Genomic DNA, 13,639 nt, shown 5'->3' with positions numbered 1-13,639 from the left:
TCTCTCTGCCACATCCTAAGAAAACCATTTCACTTACTGGGGGGGGAGGGGAGGGAATGGGGGGCTGGAAAGGAAAAAGCCAGCTTCTCATACTCTATGGGGCTGTGGTGAAGACCCTGAGATACCATGTGGAAAAATCTGGCCTTCCATCATCCTGTTAAGTGTGAGTTGTATGACTCACACACCGCTGGCAGGCCTGTAGAGCTGCACCCAAGCCTGATCAGTCTGTTTCTTCACTATAGTTGCCAGGCTGTCACAGAGAAAAGGTGGTTAGGCATAGAGGAGCAGAACCCGTCACTTTGACCGCTACAACCAGAGTACAACATCAGGACCAATTAGGACACAAGAGACAATTTAGCCATAAAGAGCTGTTATCTGAGGCTGGTCAGATATAAGGTTTTTAGCTTTAGGGACAGAGTGTCTGGCTTCTGGTTTTCTTCGAGTACAGCTGCTTTTGCTTGGTGCCCCATCTATGAATGACACACCTAGCATCTATAGGTCCTGAGTCTGGAATACTTTTATCCCCCATTCTGGCTTGGTTAAGGCTTTTTCTCCAGATCAACATGGAAATCTTGGAGGATCTCCTATGGTACAGCCTGAGTAGCAGGTAGGAGCCTACTGGTACAGGCTCCCTCAGTCCAACCTGGGTGGTCACATGGGCTCTTGGGTTGGTGTTAATATGCAATCATGGACATATGTCCATCTGGGACAGGCCACAGAAGACCAGGCAATGAGTCTTGTTCTTCATCTTTATTTGTATAATGATTGGTCTGGTCTTTTTCTTGGGTTCCTCTTGAGAGATTTCTACAACTATTTAAATAGTTTGTTATTCAGAAGTCTATGGCTTACATCTGGATTTATGCTAAAAGATGGACAAGATGAAGGTCAAGGTATAAGAAAGACCATGTTAGTGGCTACAAGGTTGGGACTTTGAGTCAAAACAGTATCATGTCACATTTGTGTGCTGGGGCAGGTGGAGGGGGAATAAATGATGCTTATAATATTATATGACAAAAACTAAGTCAGCCCCATATATAGAATAAGACCTTAATAGAAACTTAAGACATGGGGCTGGAGAGATGTCTCAGTGGTTAAGAGCACTGGCTGCTCTTCCAGAGGTCCTGAGTTCAATTCCCAGCAACCACATGGTGGCTCACAACCATCTGTAATGAGATCTTGTGCCTTCCTCTGGCATGCAGGTATACACGGAGGCAGAATGTTGTATACATAATAAATAAATAAATCTAAAAAAAAAAAAAAAGAAAGAAACTTAAGACATGATGCATAATGGAATACCTTTCATGGCTAAAACATTGTTCTTTTCCTTGACTCTAGGGCAGGGACATGAGTGTTCTATGTACTGTGTCTCTCTGCTTAGTAAGTCCTGACTTTAGGCACAGCAGAACAGGAACTATAAATTCTGGGAACCATTTTAGTGGCTTAGGATCTGAAGGGGTCAAGGGGGCTCCAAAATTTCAGCCAACTGGGTTAGAACTGCAGGTGTAGTTGGTAACACAGAATTGCATCTGCCATGAAAGGACAGCCTTATTGGGAAGAGTGCTCTTAAATTTGTGGGGGTTGTGGTGACCATGGGTGGCTGTTAAGACAGAATTGTGAGACATCAGTTGGTATCATGCTGTGCGTGAGATGAACCACAACCATAATGGCCTTTATCATGCTGCATGGACATACCACCCTTGAACTCACAAGGACAGTAGGGCAGGAGATAGAAGTCACCCAGATCTTCATTCCTGACAGCTAGCCCTGACTGGAGGCTCAGGAAAGGTTTGCGTGGTAAAGAAGAATTCTCTGAAGACAAAGGGCTCCAGAGAACATTGAGGAGCTGTTATATGAATCTGGCAGTGCAGTCTCAAGGATGACAAAGGAATAATTTAGGCTGAAGGCCATCATATCTGCCTAAAAGGGGACCTAAGGGATGCCATAGGCAGGGGGTGAGGACTGACTTGGTATACACTCCTTTCCTACAACTTTTCATAGTGAGACTGAAGAGGTTACCAGTCACTTTGGGATAGTTACTGAAGTGTACATGGACTCCCCAAGATGCTCTAGAAGCACCAGGCCTCAGAATGACTCCGGTTCAGCACAGGAATGGATGAGGTGGGACCACACCTCTTTACCTTAATAGTTTTGGACTGCAGTCTCAAGCCATTCAGCGTGCTGATTGCTCTCTCTGCATCCTTTGCAGTCACATAGTTCACAAAGCCGTAACCCAAGCTGTGTCCTATGGAGAGAACATGACATTGGTAAACTAGCTGCCAATGAGAATGAAGGGGAGGTACAAGGGCAAGGTCAGAAAAAGAGAAGACAACATAGCACAGCAAAATTCCAAGTGAGGTACTCTGGGGAACTACTGTTGAGATGATGGCAAACCTTGTCACCTTTGCAATTAACAAAGGTAACCTGTAATTAAAAGGTACTTCAAAACTGAGCCAGTGAGAAGGCTCAGCCAGTAAACAGTCTGATGACTTGGGACCAATCCCTAAAACTCACACGGTAGAAGAATTGAATCAAAATATTCTCTGACTTCCTACTGTGAGCTATAAGTGCATGAGCATATACAAAACAGATATATAATGTTTCTCAAAAAAAAATAATAATGTGTTACTGACTGAATCCTGAGAAAGACTGTCCAGGAGTCCCAAAGGTGCTGGCTGCATTATGGGGCCTGACAAGAGGAGGTGATGATGTCCAGTGGCCAGAGCCTGTTGATTCTCTGAAACCTGAATTGCCGGAGTGTAAAGGCCTTCTGGGTTTTGGCACCATCTAGTACTAGTTCCCTTTCTTTCCTGAGTCTGGGGAAACTAAACTCAGTGAAAGGATGGGAGAAACTAAACTGAGAGAATCCTAGGCCTGCCAAGTGGTCCTGGCCATAGGTTCACAACCCTGGCCAAACTCCCTCAGGTTCTCCTGGCAGCAGAGTCCACTATAACAATGTAATCAGCACACATTTGGAAATGAGAGGTGAGAGGAATGACAACTAAGGCAGCAGCAAAGGATCCCAATGTCCTCTTTGTAAAATATTTAAGACATTTAGGAACACCTACCTGTCCACCTAGGAATGAATACAGCATGTAAGGAGAGGCCCAGGAAGATGAAGCTACTGGAGTGATAGTCAGGAAGGAGCCTTACCTAAGACCTCTTACTGAGGGAAATTTGAACTTGACTCACATATCGCTAGTTCATGCAAGCACTTTTTATTCTGGTTCCTGAGAGAACAGCTGTATGACAAGCCCATTGGATGCAGAGACGAGATCTCTGTGTTGTGAGTCTGATGCAATCACAACCCAGGAAGTCACCCCCTTTGCTGATAACAAGACCTGAACCAAGTAGAGAACCTAAAGTGTGCTTACTATTTTTTGTTTTATTGGCACTTTCCAATACTCAATTTTAAAAATTATTTTACTGTATTCGTGTGCATGTGTATTCCTGTGTACCCACGCCACAGCAAACATTTGGAAAATAAACACATTCCAAGAATCAGTTTTTTCCTTCCACCATGTTGATCACAGGTACAAAACTCAGGCTGTCACGGTTAGTGGCAAGCACTTTTACCTGCTGAGCTTACCAATCCAACCTCCTCAGATAATGCATTTTTTAATAGCCAATTTTAAATTTAAAAACTAAACAAAGTAAGAGTTCCCAGCTCACGCTTAGCCTTCTCTATCAGAAATATCTTCCATTACCATGGCATAATTTTGTACAGTAAGTGAACCAATACTTGTTCAATGTTAACCAAATATTCATACTTGATTCCCATGTCCTTAGTTTTCAATAAGCCCCCTCATTCTTCCTTTTAAAGTTAACATTTAAAATTTTATTTTATGAGGCTGGAGATGGCTCAGTGGTTAAGAGCACCAGCTGCACTGGATGCTTTTCTATAAGACTCGGGTTCAATTCCCAGCACCCACATGGCAGCTTACAACTGTCTGCAACTCCAGTTCCAGGGGATTCAACATCTTCACATAAATATAGATAGGCAAAACAAAATAAAACACCCCAAAAACCAAAACACACTAATGCACACGAAATAAACATACATGTGTTGACACCTCCCACTCATTCCCACACCTTCAATTCTTCCTCATCCCCTTTCCCTCCTATCTATATAGGCTCAATTAAAAACAAACAAAACCCACAAATCACTAAGTCCACTTAATGCTGCACAAATGAAGCTGCCATTTATTAGAGCAAGGTAGCCCCTCATCAGGAGCTGTACCCACAAAGGAAATTTACTTTCCTTTCCCCAGCAATAATCAATTGCTAAGACCTTCTTAGCTAGGGATAGAACCTCATGAGTCTCTCCTGTTATCTACCATCTATGCTGGGATTCAGACTGCTTTGATCTTGTGTATGTCTTGTGCACAAAGTCACAATTGTGCAACAGCAGCACAAGCACTATATAATAGACCACTTTCTGTTTGACTTAAAGCTTTGTTCACATCCTTGAAAACTCAAGCCTACTAACATTAACCAGGCATCAAACCTGTAGCTATGCCCTAGGTCTTAGAGATCTTAAAAACTGTTTCCTATTGTGTAAAATCACCCTTATATTATTATCTCATCAAACATCAAGAAGTTGAGCTAGTGCCTACCTGGAACCTTCAACCCTATTGACTTAGTATTCATGGTACCGGAGGGTACTCTGCATTGTACAACAGGAGAAAAGTAATCACCAATCTAGTTGTAAACCCAGTGATCTATAATGATGACCTGCTGCGAGATAGGCTGTACAATAGTGGCACAAATATCAGAGTAAACAACAACTCTTTGACTGGATTTAAGACACACTCCATGAGATGGAACCCATACCTGATATTGCTTGAGTCGCCAAGAACCCAACAGTGAAAAGGACATGGGCCCAGAAAAAACCAACTATACCATTGTTCTGCTAAAGGAACATTGCAATGCAATGACTCCTAATGATATTCTGTTAAATCCAGAGATCAGTGCTTCACTCAGACTTCATCAGAGAAGTTTCCTCTTGGAGTAACGAACTAACAGATCAACAAATAGACAATGTACAGAATGAGAGATTTTGGAGCACTCAATCCTAGATGGGATGTCTCCACCAAACTCCTTCCCTTGAGGCTTAGGAAGCAATTGCAGAAGAGGAGGTGGAAAGATTAAGAGCCAAAGGGGATGGAAAACTACAAGGAAGCAGGGTTCTCCAGACACAACAGGACTGATGAACATATGAACTCACAGAGACTATAGCAGCACACACAGAGCCTGTGCAGATTCAAGCCAGATTTGGGGAGGAGTGTCTCAGTATTTAGAGTGGGAAGTGTACATGGGATCCCGCCCCTAATAAACAAACTATCTGTAACTGATACTTGCAAAGGAAAAAATTAGCTTTCTCTAATGGAGTCTCACTGAATGTATTAACAACACTTCCGTGCCAGCCTCATGCTCAGGACTAGTTGGCCAACACAAAATGAACTTTTTGTCTCTTCGCTTGTTTGGGCATTTGTCATATTGATCTTTTGCCTGTATATTTGGATTTCCATTTTTTTTTTGTGGGCCTTTTGTGCTTGTTTGTTCTCTCTTTGTTTTTAAAAAGGAAGAGAGAGAAACAACATGGAGTTAGGTGGGTGGGTAGGACCTAGGAGGAGTTGAAGTAGGGGAAAAAAGTGTAATCAAAATTAAAACAAAAGAAAACAAAAACAATCCCCCTTAAACTCTGCTCCCTAAGTTCCTATCTTTCTATCCATAGATCAGTATGTCTCTCAACCCTCATCAGAGAAGCTTTTTTGCAGTAGATGATGATCAATGCAAAAACCCATAACTGGTTGACACACAGAGAATAAGAGAATGAAATGGTCAACATCTTATTCTTTGAGACAATCTCTCTCACTTCAGCTAGAGTGTACTGATTTAGATAGGCAGACCAGCTGGCCAAAGAGCTTCAGTGATCCACCTATCTCCCCCTCCCATTCCATGTCCCAATAATGAAATTCAGAGACTTAAAAAAAGATGTATTATGCATTTATTCATTTATTTATAGTGCTCTGCCTGCATATATGCCTGCATGCCAGAAGAGGACACCAGTTCTCATCATGTTGTGAGTCACCATGTGGTTTCTGGGAATTGAACTGAGGACCTCTAGAAGAGCAGCAAGTGCTCTTAACCTCTGAGCCATCTTTCCAGTTTGATTACAGAGACTTTTTATGTGGAGAGTCTGACTTTTTCCCAACTCAGGTCCTTAAGCCTGCATAGTAGGCACTTAAAAAAAAAAAGCTATTTCTAGTTTGTTTCCCATTTCTAACAAAGAACTCCTAGAGACTTGGCATTATAGCTCTAGACAAAGTGAGCATCCGCACAGCAGGGCTGTAGGGCTAAAACTATCATATAGTAGTCATACTACAGAATACCACCAAGAGTGCTAAATTGGGGACATAAAAGGTCTCAACTGCAATATATATCTGGGCTACACATCTCTACCTATCTCTTCAGAGTGGCTAGGCTATTTGTACCTCTCTCAACAACTACCGTTTAATGCATCTCTACCAATCCCCTACCATGCTCAAGCAACACAGCCCATCTGATTTACCCTGACCCCAGGAATGGAGCACTTCTTTTTCTCTTGTAGGCACCACTGCTTTGAGGCTTGTGTTTCTTCCATACTCATGAGGCTGGACCACCTGTCTCTTTTACCATCAGCTCTTCTGATACACTATTTGTGGCATAGGGGTAGTAAGATTGCAGAAGAACTTTAGTATGGGCAGCTGAGTAGACAGCTGGTAGGAGGCTTAAAGATGAGGCAAGGGCAGTAGTCCCCAAATGACTGTGTATATCGCAGTGGAACACCTAGACTCTTAAGATCTTTCTTCAGCCTGGGACTCAAGACACTGCAAGTCTCATTCCTGTTGCTTCTGTTGACAAGGACCAAAGAGCCTTATAGGGTTCTGTCTTTTTTTTTTTTAGAGAAAGGAAACATCAGTCTGAGAGAGGCCTGAGGACTGGGGAACAGTAGTGGGGACAAAGATTCTAGATAGGCTGTTGAGAACTTGGGTAGGAAGACTAGCCTAGAGTCAAGGTCAGGTGGCCAAAGCTCTGGAGATAGGATAAATAGTACAGGCAAGAGGGGAAGAGAATAGGAAAGGAATAGATATGGAGAATAAACAAATCATGGCTCTAAAGTCTGAGAATGTCCCAGAGGCTGGTTGTATCCCCTTCCATCTATTTTCTGGCTGATTCAGTATTACTATCACTCTCCAAAAAGTTAAAACGCAGATAGTATAGTTTTCAGAATAGCTGATCTGGTGTGTCTGGTGGTTTGCGTTTCTCCAAGTTCTTAGACACTACTGGTGGTCAGAAGACAGACATTGGGAAGTCTGCTTAACTGGAGGAACCCCCACATGGAGCACCATGTATGTCACCTTATTAAATGCTCCCTGGAGCATGTGGGCCAATATCTTGCATTTCCAAACATAGTTCTCTGTTCAGATAAGAGTTACAACTGAAAAGATGATGCCTCAGCTTTTTGCCTCGCCTTGTCTTTTGTGCTTCTAGGAACAGGGAGATGAAGGTATGCATAAGTAAGGTGAGGACTCCTGTGCAGTGTGACAAGGTGGGCACTGTGAACTCTTTCTTTAAAGAGGGACTCCAGAGAAGACTTCACTGAGAGACACAGGGTGTGGGTGACAGAGAGAAGAAACCTGGCAGTTAAGAAAGAAATAATAAAGGACCAAAGGAAAGGTAAGAGGCAAAGGACAAGGAAGGTGTTTTATGGGAAATAGAAAGGTGATCAGCAAGAAGGTGGAGATGATGGGCTCCACTTAAAATACAGGTCAGCTGGCAGAGGAGGAACCTTGCAGGGCCCAGGGCATTGATTGCAAGCAAACATTGGTGGAAGGGAGGGCCAGCTGGCTACTGGAACCATGGGGGTTCTTAGAAGGAACATTCTTATTTGCTGATTTACTACTTCCAGGAAGGTTCTATGGAAATAGCAAGTGAGCAGAGTGATGCAAGGTATCATCTCTGTGGGGCTTATAAACATGGGATACAAAATTCTAGACAACCACTGTGATGATGGGATAATACGATGTCCAGCAGGGTGGAACATGTCCAGATAGGAAGAACAGTTTGCTATATAGCTCACAGTACCACAATTACTTATAGTGGATATATTAATAGGGTTTGAAAGAAAATGTATCTAACGGCAAATTATGCGTAATTTGAGTTTTATTTTCTACTTGTAATGTCTATTGTTTCTGTTGCTTTTTGTTGTTGTTGTTGTTTATTTGTTTTTGAGAGAGGGTCTTACTATGTAGCCTGATTCAAGGTATGTGCCATCACATCTGGTCAGTTTTTTTTTCTTTTTTAATGAAAAACAAAGATGAATCATGTCAACGGAAAAGTTGGCAAAGTGTAGAAAGGCATTCTTGTAGAAGGAACATTGTTCAGCAGTCCTGAGAGCCAGATTAGGCATGTTGTGGAAATAAGCAACTCAGTCCAGGCTGAAGGTGGGTGTTGGGCACAAGCAGATGATGAAGGCTATGGATTCAATCCTGAGTACATGGCAACAAGATGACAGAGAGACAGGAAACCATGAGGGTTGAGGGCTGACTCTGATACCTCAAGGGTCATACAAAACAGCTACAGGTGGCACGGTAAACTATGATATCAGATAGATGCTGTGATGACACCCTGCATGTAGCGTTTGTTGATAGAAATACCAACAGTAAACACAGTGTCTTCAACAAATGGACCTATACTTGGCTGGCCAGAAACACCGGAAGCTTCCTAGTCAACAAAGTGAGCATTCTTTTCATCCTAGTCACCCTGTCCCTTTTTCTGCTGTCATTAGTGCCTAGTTGACCCATAGTAAAAAATTGTAAAATGAATGTATCAGATTTGAAAGTGTCCACCTCAGTGCAGTATAGGTTGCTATAAAAACCCACAAGCCAGGATCTTACGATGACTAGCTAGAGCCAGGGAAGGTATTCTTAAACCAACAGAGACCAGAACCTGAAGAGTTTAGGAGGAAGGGAGTAATTGGGCCTCATGGAAACTAAAGAAGTCCCTTTGCTGTACTGAGGAAGTCTGGAAGAAGGAAAGGCTTGGGTGACCAGTGAAGAGGTCACAGAAACAAAGCAGATAATTGTGTCCTAGTCTAGGATGACTCTCGGGGTAAAAGGCAAACAGGGGAAGTCTACAGAAACACTGAGGAGAATGAATTCTGAGACCTGGTACTTCTGAGTGGAGCTACTTTGTAGACAGTGGTTCCATCAGCTAAGACAAAGACAGGATACACTGGTTGTAGTGCAGAAGTGCCTAAAGCTCAGGAGAGCTGTTTGGTAAGGAGAGGTAGCAAACTAAACTCACCCTGATTATCAGCTCTGGAAAAGAAAGAGGGCCATGGAATAATCTGAACTGCAAGGCTGGGGAAAAGAAAAGTTGTAACAGACAAGAGTGTGGCCTTGAAGGCACCCAGCCAGCCAGCCAGAGGAAGAGGTTATTTCTAGAAGTACAGAGAGGGAATTTGATATTGACAGCCTATACAAGGGAAGACAACATACAGAGCGCTCCCATTCTCACGCCAGAATCTCATCTTTTTTGCCTCCTACAATCACTCAGAACAATGTCTAGAGACATATAGTAATGTTCACAACTCAGAAGGTGCTACCAGTTTCAAGTGGGTAGAGGAATGACGCTCAAAATCCCTCAGCGTGTAATCAAGCTTCAGGCTGCAGCATCTAGCTCCAAATTTCAGAGTGCTAGAGGACATCAGAGAACTCAGGAAGGACTCTGTGGAGCCCTGGCTGGCTGATCTTCAAGAAACCCAAGTAAAAGTGCATGCTTGGATAGCTCGTAAGTAGCCAGAGAGGGAAGGGGCCCATGGAAGAGAGAGGGCAGATGTTAGTTCTACATTGAAATAGTAGGTGACCATCTGCTCCAACTGAGGACCAGTTGAGGGCTGGAGGAGAAAGAGCACACATAAAGGCTATGAAGGATGAGGCTATCCACCATGCCAATCAGCAGGTCTGGGACTGGCCCTAGCAGCATGCCTAGCTAGAGAGATATAAAGGACTCTCTTGCTGGGGTGGGCAGGCTGAGCTCCAGCTGGAGGAAAAGGAGACATGGGACTAGGCAGAGTGAGGTCACCAAATAACAGATAAACAGCAAAATTTAAGGCCACAGTCCCAGAATCAGTAAGCAAAAACGTTTTGACAGCAGGAGTAAAATAAGGGTAGAGCGAGTGTCTCAAATGTGCCATTCATTGAATAGGAATGAAAGGCTGCTAGCTAAGAAGTTGCTGAGCTAACCAAACAGGTTCCTTCTCCACAACACCCAACACTGCCTACAGTTCAGAGAGAAGCCTTATATCTGGAAACCCAACTCACTTTTTAATTCCACTTCCGCTGCCTCTAATGTTTCCAATTCCCCAAGACTAGTTCTTTCAGGACTAACCCTACATAATCTAGGTGTTCCTAAATATAGCCCACATTCCTCTGAAGTCCAGAGAAAGAAATCAGGGTATGAGAACCAAGAGCTAGACTCCAAAGCCCAGAACCGAAGATACTGCTGAGAACCCCTTCCAGCAAAACACAGGCCAGAGAAAGGGATCCAAAAGCCCTTTGGGAATGACTCTTATGCAGAACAAAGTCCTGAACAATCTAAAATATTAAATCTGTGTTTGGCTTTTTTGTTGTTGTCGTGTGCATGTTTTTTCGAGATAGGGTTTCTCTGTTTAACAGTCCTAGCTGTCCTGGAACTTGTTGTGTAGACCAAGCTGGCCTCAAACTCACAGAGATCCACCTGTCTCTGCCTTCTAAGTGCTGAGATTAAAAGGAATACACCACCACTGCCTGGCTTCAATTTGTGTATTATCTAAAGTTCTTTTTAGATGGCAGTAAACCAGACTTGGGATTGAAAGGAGAAAGGGGCTTTTAGTTTAAGAACCTCATCTGATGAGTGATTTCTCTGGACAGTGATCAGACAGGCTGTACAGGGTTATACAGGGATCAGTATATTTGGGTTACTGGAAACATGTTGAAGGTTGAGGAAGCAAGACAATGAATATACCAGATGTAACATACATTTTTTTGTTCAAACATACTTGAAGTTTTCCATAAAAAAATCTTTTAAATTAGTTTCCAAGATGAATCCAGATGCCTAGAAACTAAATAGCTGGATGCCTCAAAGTACTACTTGTTTCACAGTCAGGCAAAATAGAGAAGGGGAGGGGGGCAGGGAGGGCAGAAAGGAGGAGGAAAAGGGCGGTGACTCCTAAGAACAACACTGCACCCAAAAGGGAAAGAAATGAAGCAGGACTTTGCAGCACTGAGTTCCTGAAGCCACATTCTCAGAACTATGAGGCCAAACCTGAGGAGGCTGTAACAGGAACCTGGCCTTTTACAAACACCTATGAGGTAGGTATAATCAGGACTTACAAGTACCACTGGCTACTGAATAGATGGGTGCCTAAAGGTCTGGAGTCACACTAAGAGAGTATACAAGGCTTTCAGGCATCTTGCTCCTAACTCAGAGATCCAGCTGAAGGGTTCATTTATTGATGTGGGAGTGTCATATATCAATCTGTTGATTTCATTGGTTAATAAACAAACTGCTTGGCCTCATAGCTTAGACATAGGTGGGTGGAATAAACAGAACAGAATGCTGGGAGGAAGAGGAAGTGAGCTCAGAGACTCCACAGCTCTCCTCTCAGGGGGCAGACGCCGCAGAGAGTCGCCATGCCCTGCTCCTGGGCAGGCATACGCGATGAAGCTCCGACCCAGGATGGACGTAGGCTAGAATCTTCCCGGTAAGACCGGTGCTCACAGATTATTAGAGATGGGTTGATCGGGATATCAGAATTAGCCAGTAAGGGCTAGAGCTAAAGGGCCAAGCAGCGTTTAAATGAATACAGTTTGTGTGTTGTTATTTCGGGCATAAGCTAGCAGGCGGCTGGGGTGCTGGGGACGCAGCCCCGCCACCCTTATTACTACAATTTATGCATGAAGGTTTGCATTCACAGAAACGGACTTGTCAGTGCTTGGCCCAACAGGGTCTCTAAGTTATCCATCTGTGCAGAATTATTTGGCGCCACACAGTTTTCAGAGCATTCCATTTCTTGTGCCCCATTTTTTTCCTTTCATGTCTTATTTTGTACATGTGGATTTTGTTGTTAAGTGAGGGTTTCTCTACCTAGCACTGGCTGTCCTGGAATTCACTACATAAAACAGATTGTTCTGGAACTCACAGAGATCCACCTGTCTCTGTCTTCTGAGTACTGGGATTAAAAGTGTTTACCACTACACCTGGCATGAATGTTCCATCTCACAAAATACCCAAGCTCTTTCTGGGGTAACTTACTTTCAGATTTTATCAAGATGTACTTGATTTTTAATTATGGGATCTGTGTGTGCGGTGTGGTGGTGGTGTTATGTGCATATGAATGTGTGTCTGTGGAGGTCAGCAGAGAGCATAAGCTACCTTAGAGCTGGAATTACCAATGCAGACAACTTCCTGAAGGGGATGCAGGAACCAAACTCTGCCCTTTTGCAAGAGTGGAAAGTGCTCTTAACTGCTGAACCATCTCTCCGCAGTTACTCTGTACTAACGAAGTTAGCAGAAGGGGAGCCAGCGCTTAACTGGACAGCAACCATGACCCCTTGCAGAAATCTCTCAGGTTCTTTACCTGCTACTTTATCCCGAATAAGTTTTGCAGATTCAACCTCGCCAATGCTGCTGAATAGACTCCGCAATTCCTCCTGGGTCATGTTCTGAGGGAGGTAGTTGACAATTAAATTCGTTCTCCCAATATCATCCCTGCAGTCTTCGGCCATGTGGTCTTCATAACCATTAGACATTGTATTATTTAAAAACCTGCAAAGAAAAATAGGATCAGGTAAATTCTAAATGTTTATCTGCGTATGTGAAGGCAAAGATAAATGATAACATTTGCACTTTCTGCACTAGAAGATCAATTACTGGGGAGATGGTTCAGTTTGTAAAGAGCCTACTGGCACAAACATGGAGACTTGAGTTCATATCCCTGGTACCCATATAAAAGTTGGATAAATTGGCACATACCTGTAATCCCAGTTTAGGGAGCTGGGAACATGACAGAAAGACCCGTGGAACTCTTTGGCCAGCCTAGCTGAATCAATGAGCTTCAGGTTCAGTGAGAGACCCTGTCTCAAAAAATAAGGTGAAAAGTGTATGGTGGACACTACCATACACCTCTCCTCACCACAGCCAATGTGTTCCACAATGATCTTTTCCTGTCTTACTGATAGTACTGCCATTTACAGAGTAGCTCTTCTTAGTAGTACCCAGGTCTCAGAGAATGAGAACAAGAAACATTTTTCACATGTTCAAGCATTTGAATACTTGGTTCCCAGATATGGTACTGTTTGGGGAGGTGTGGAACCTTTAGGAGGTGAAGCTTTGCTAGAGGAAGCTGCTGGGGGTAAGCTTTGCATTTGCATTTACTCTTGCCCCATATCCACTTTGTTCTCTGTGCTTTCTGAGTGTCGACAGAGATGTGATTTCACACCTTACTACTCCTGGCTGCCTGCTGCCACATCTCCTTCACCATTATTAGTGTCTCTCTCTCGAACTGTAAGCTCAAACAAACTTCCTTCTGTAAGCTATCTCTGGTCATGGCATT

The 13,639-nt window shown here is 43.4% G+C and overlaps 1 protein-coding gene across 1 annotated transcript in view; it reads right to left on the bottom strand.

Moving 5' to 3' along the window:
- The window catches only part of Elavl1 (ELAV like RNA binding protein 1), a 43,342-nt gene that overhangs the window by 15,159 nt on the left and 14,544 nt on the right, over positions 1 to 13,639 (bottom strand). The window contains exons 2-3 of the mRNA XM_075970954.1: positions 12,665 to 12,852; positions 2,139 to 2,242 (exon numbers count right to left, since the gene is read on the bottom strand). Of these exons, the coding sequence (XP_075827069.1) occupies positions 2,139 to 2,242; positions 12,665 to 12,836 (276 nt within the window). The 5' untranslated portion in view covers positions 12,837 to 12,852. The remainder of the gene's footprint in view (positions 1 to 2,138; positions 2,243 to 12,664; positions 12,853 to 13,639) is intronic.

Source organism: Microtus pennsylvanicus, chromosome 1 (assembly GCF_037038515.1).
Source record: "Microtus pennsylvanicus isolate mMicPen1 chromosome 1, mMicPen1.hap1, whole genome shotgun sequence".
In the NCBI taxonomy this organism is placed as follows: domain Eukaryota; kingdom Metazoa; phylum Chordata; class Mammalia; order Rodentia; family Cricetidae; genus Microtus; species Microtus pennsylvanicus.
Note: the sequence above shows the minus strand (reverse complement) of the source record. Positions and strands in the feature narration are given on the sequence as shown.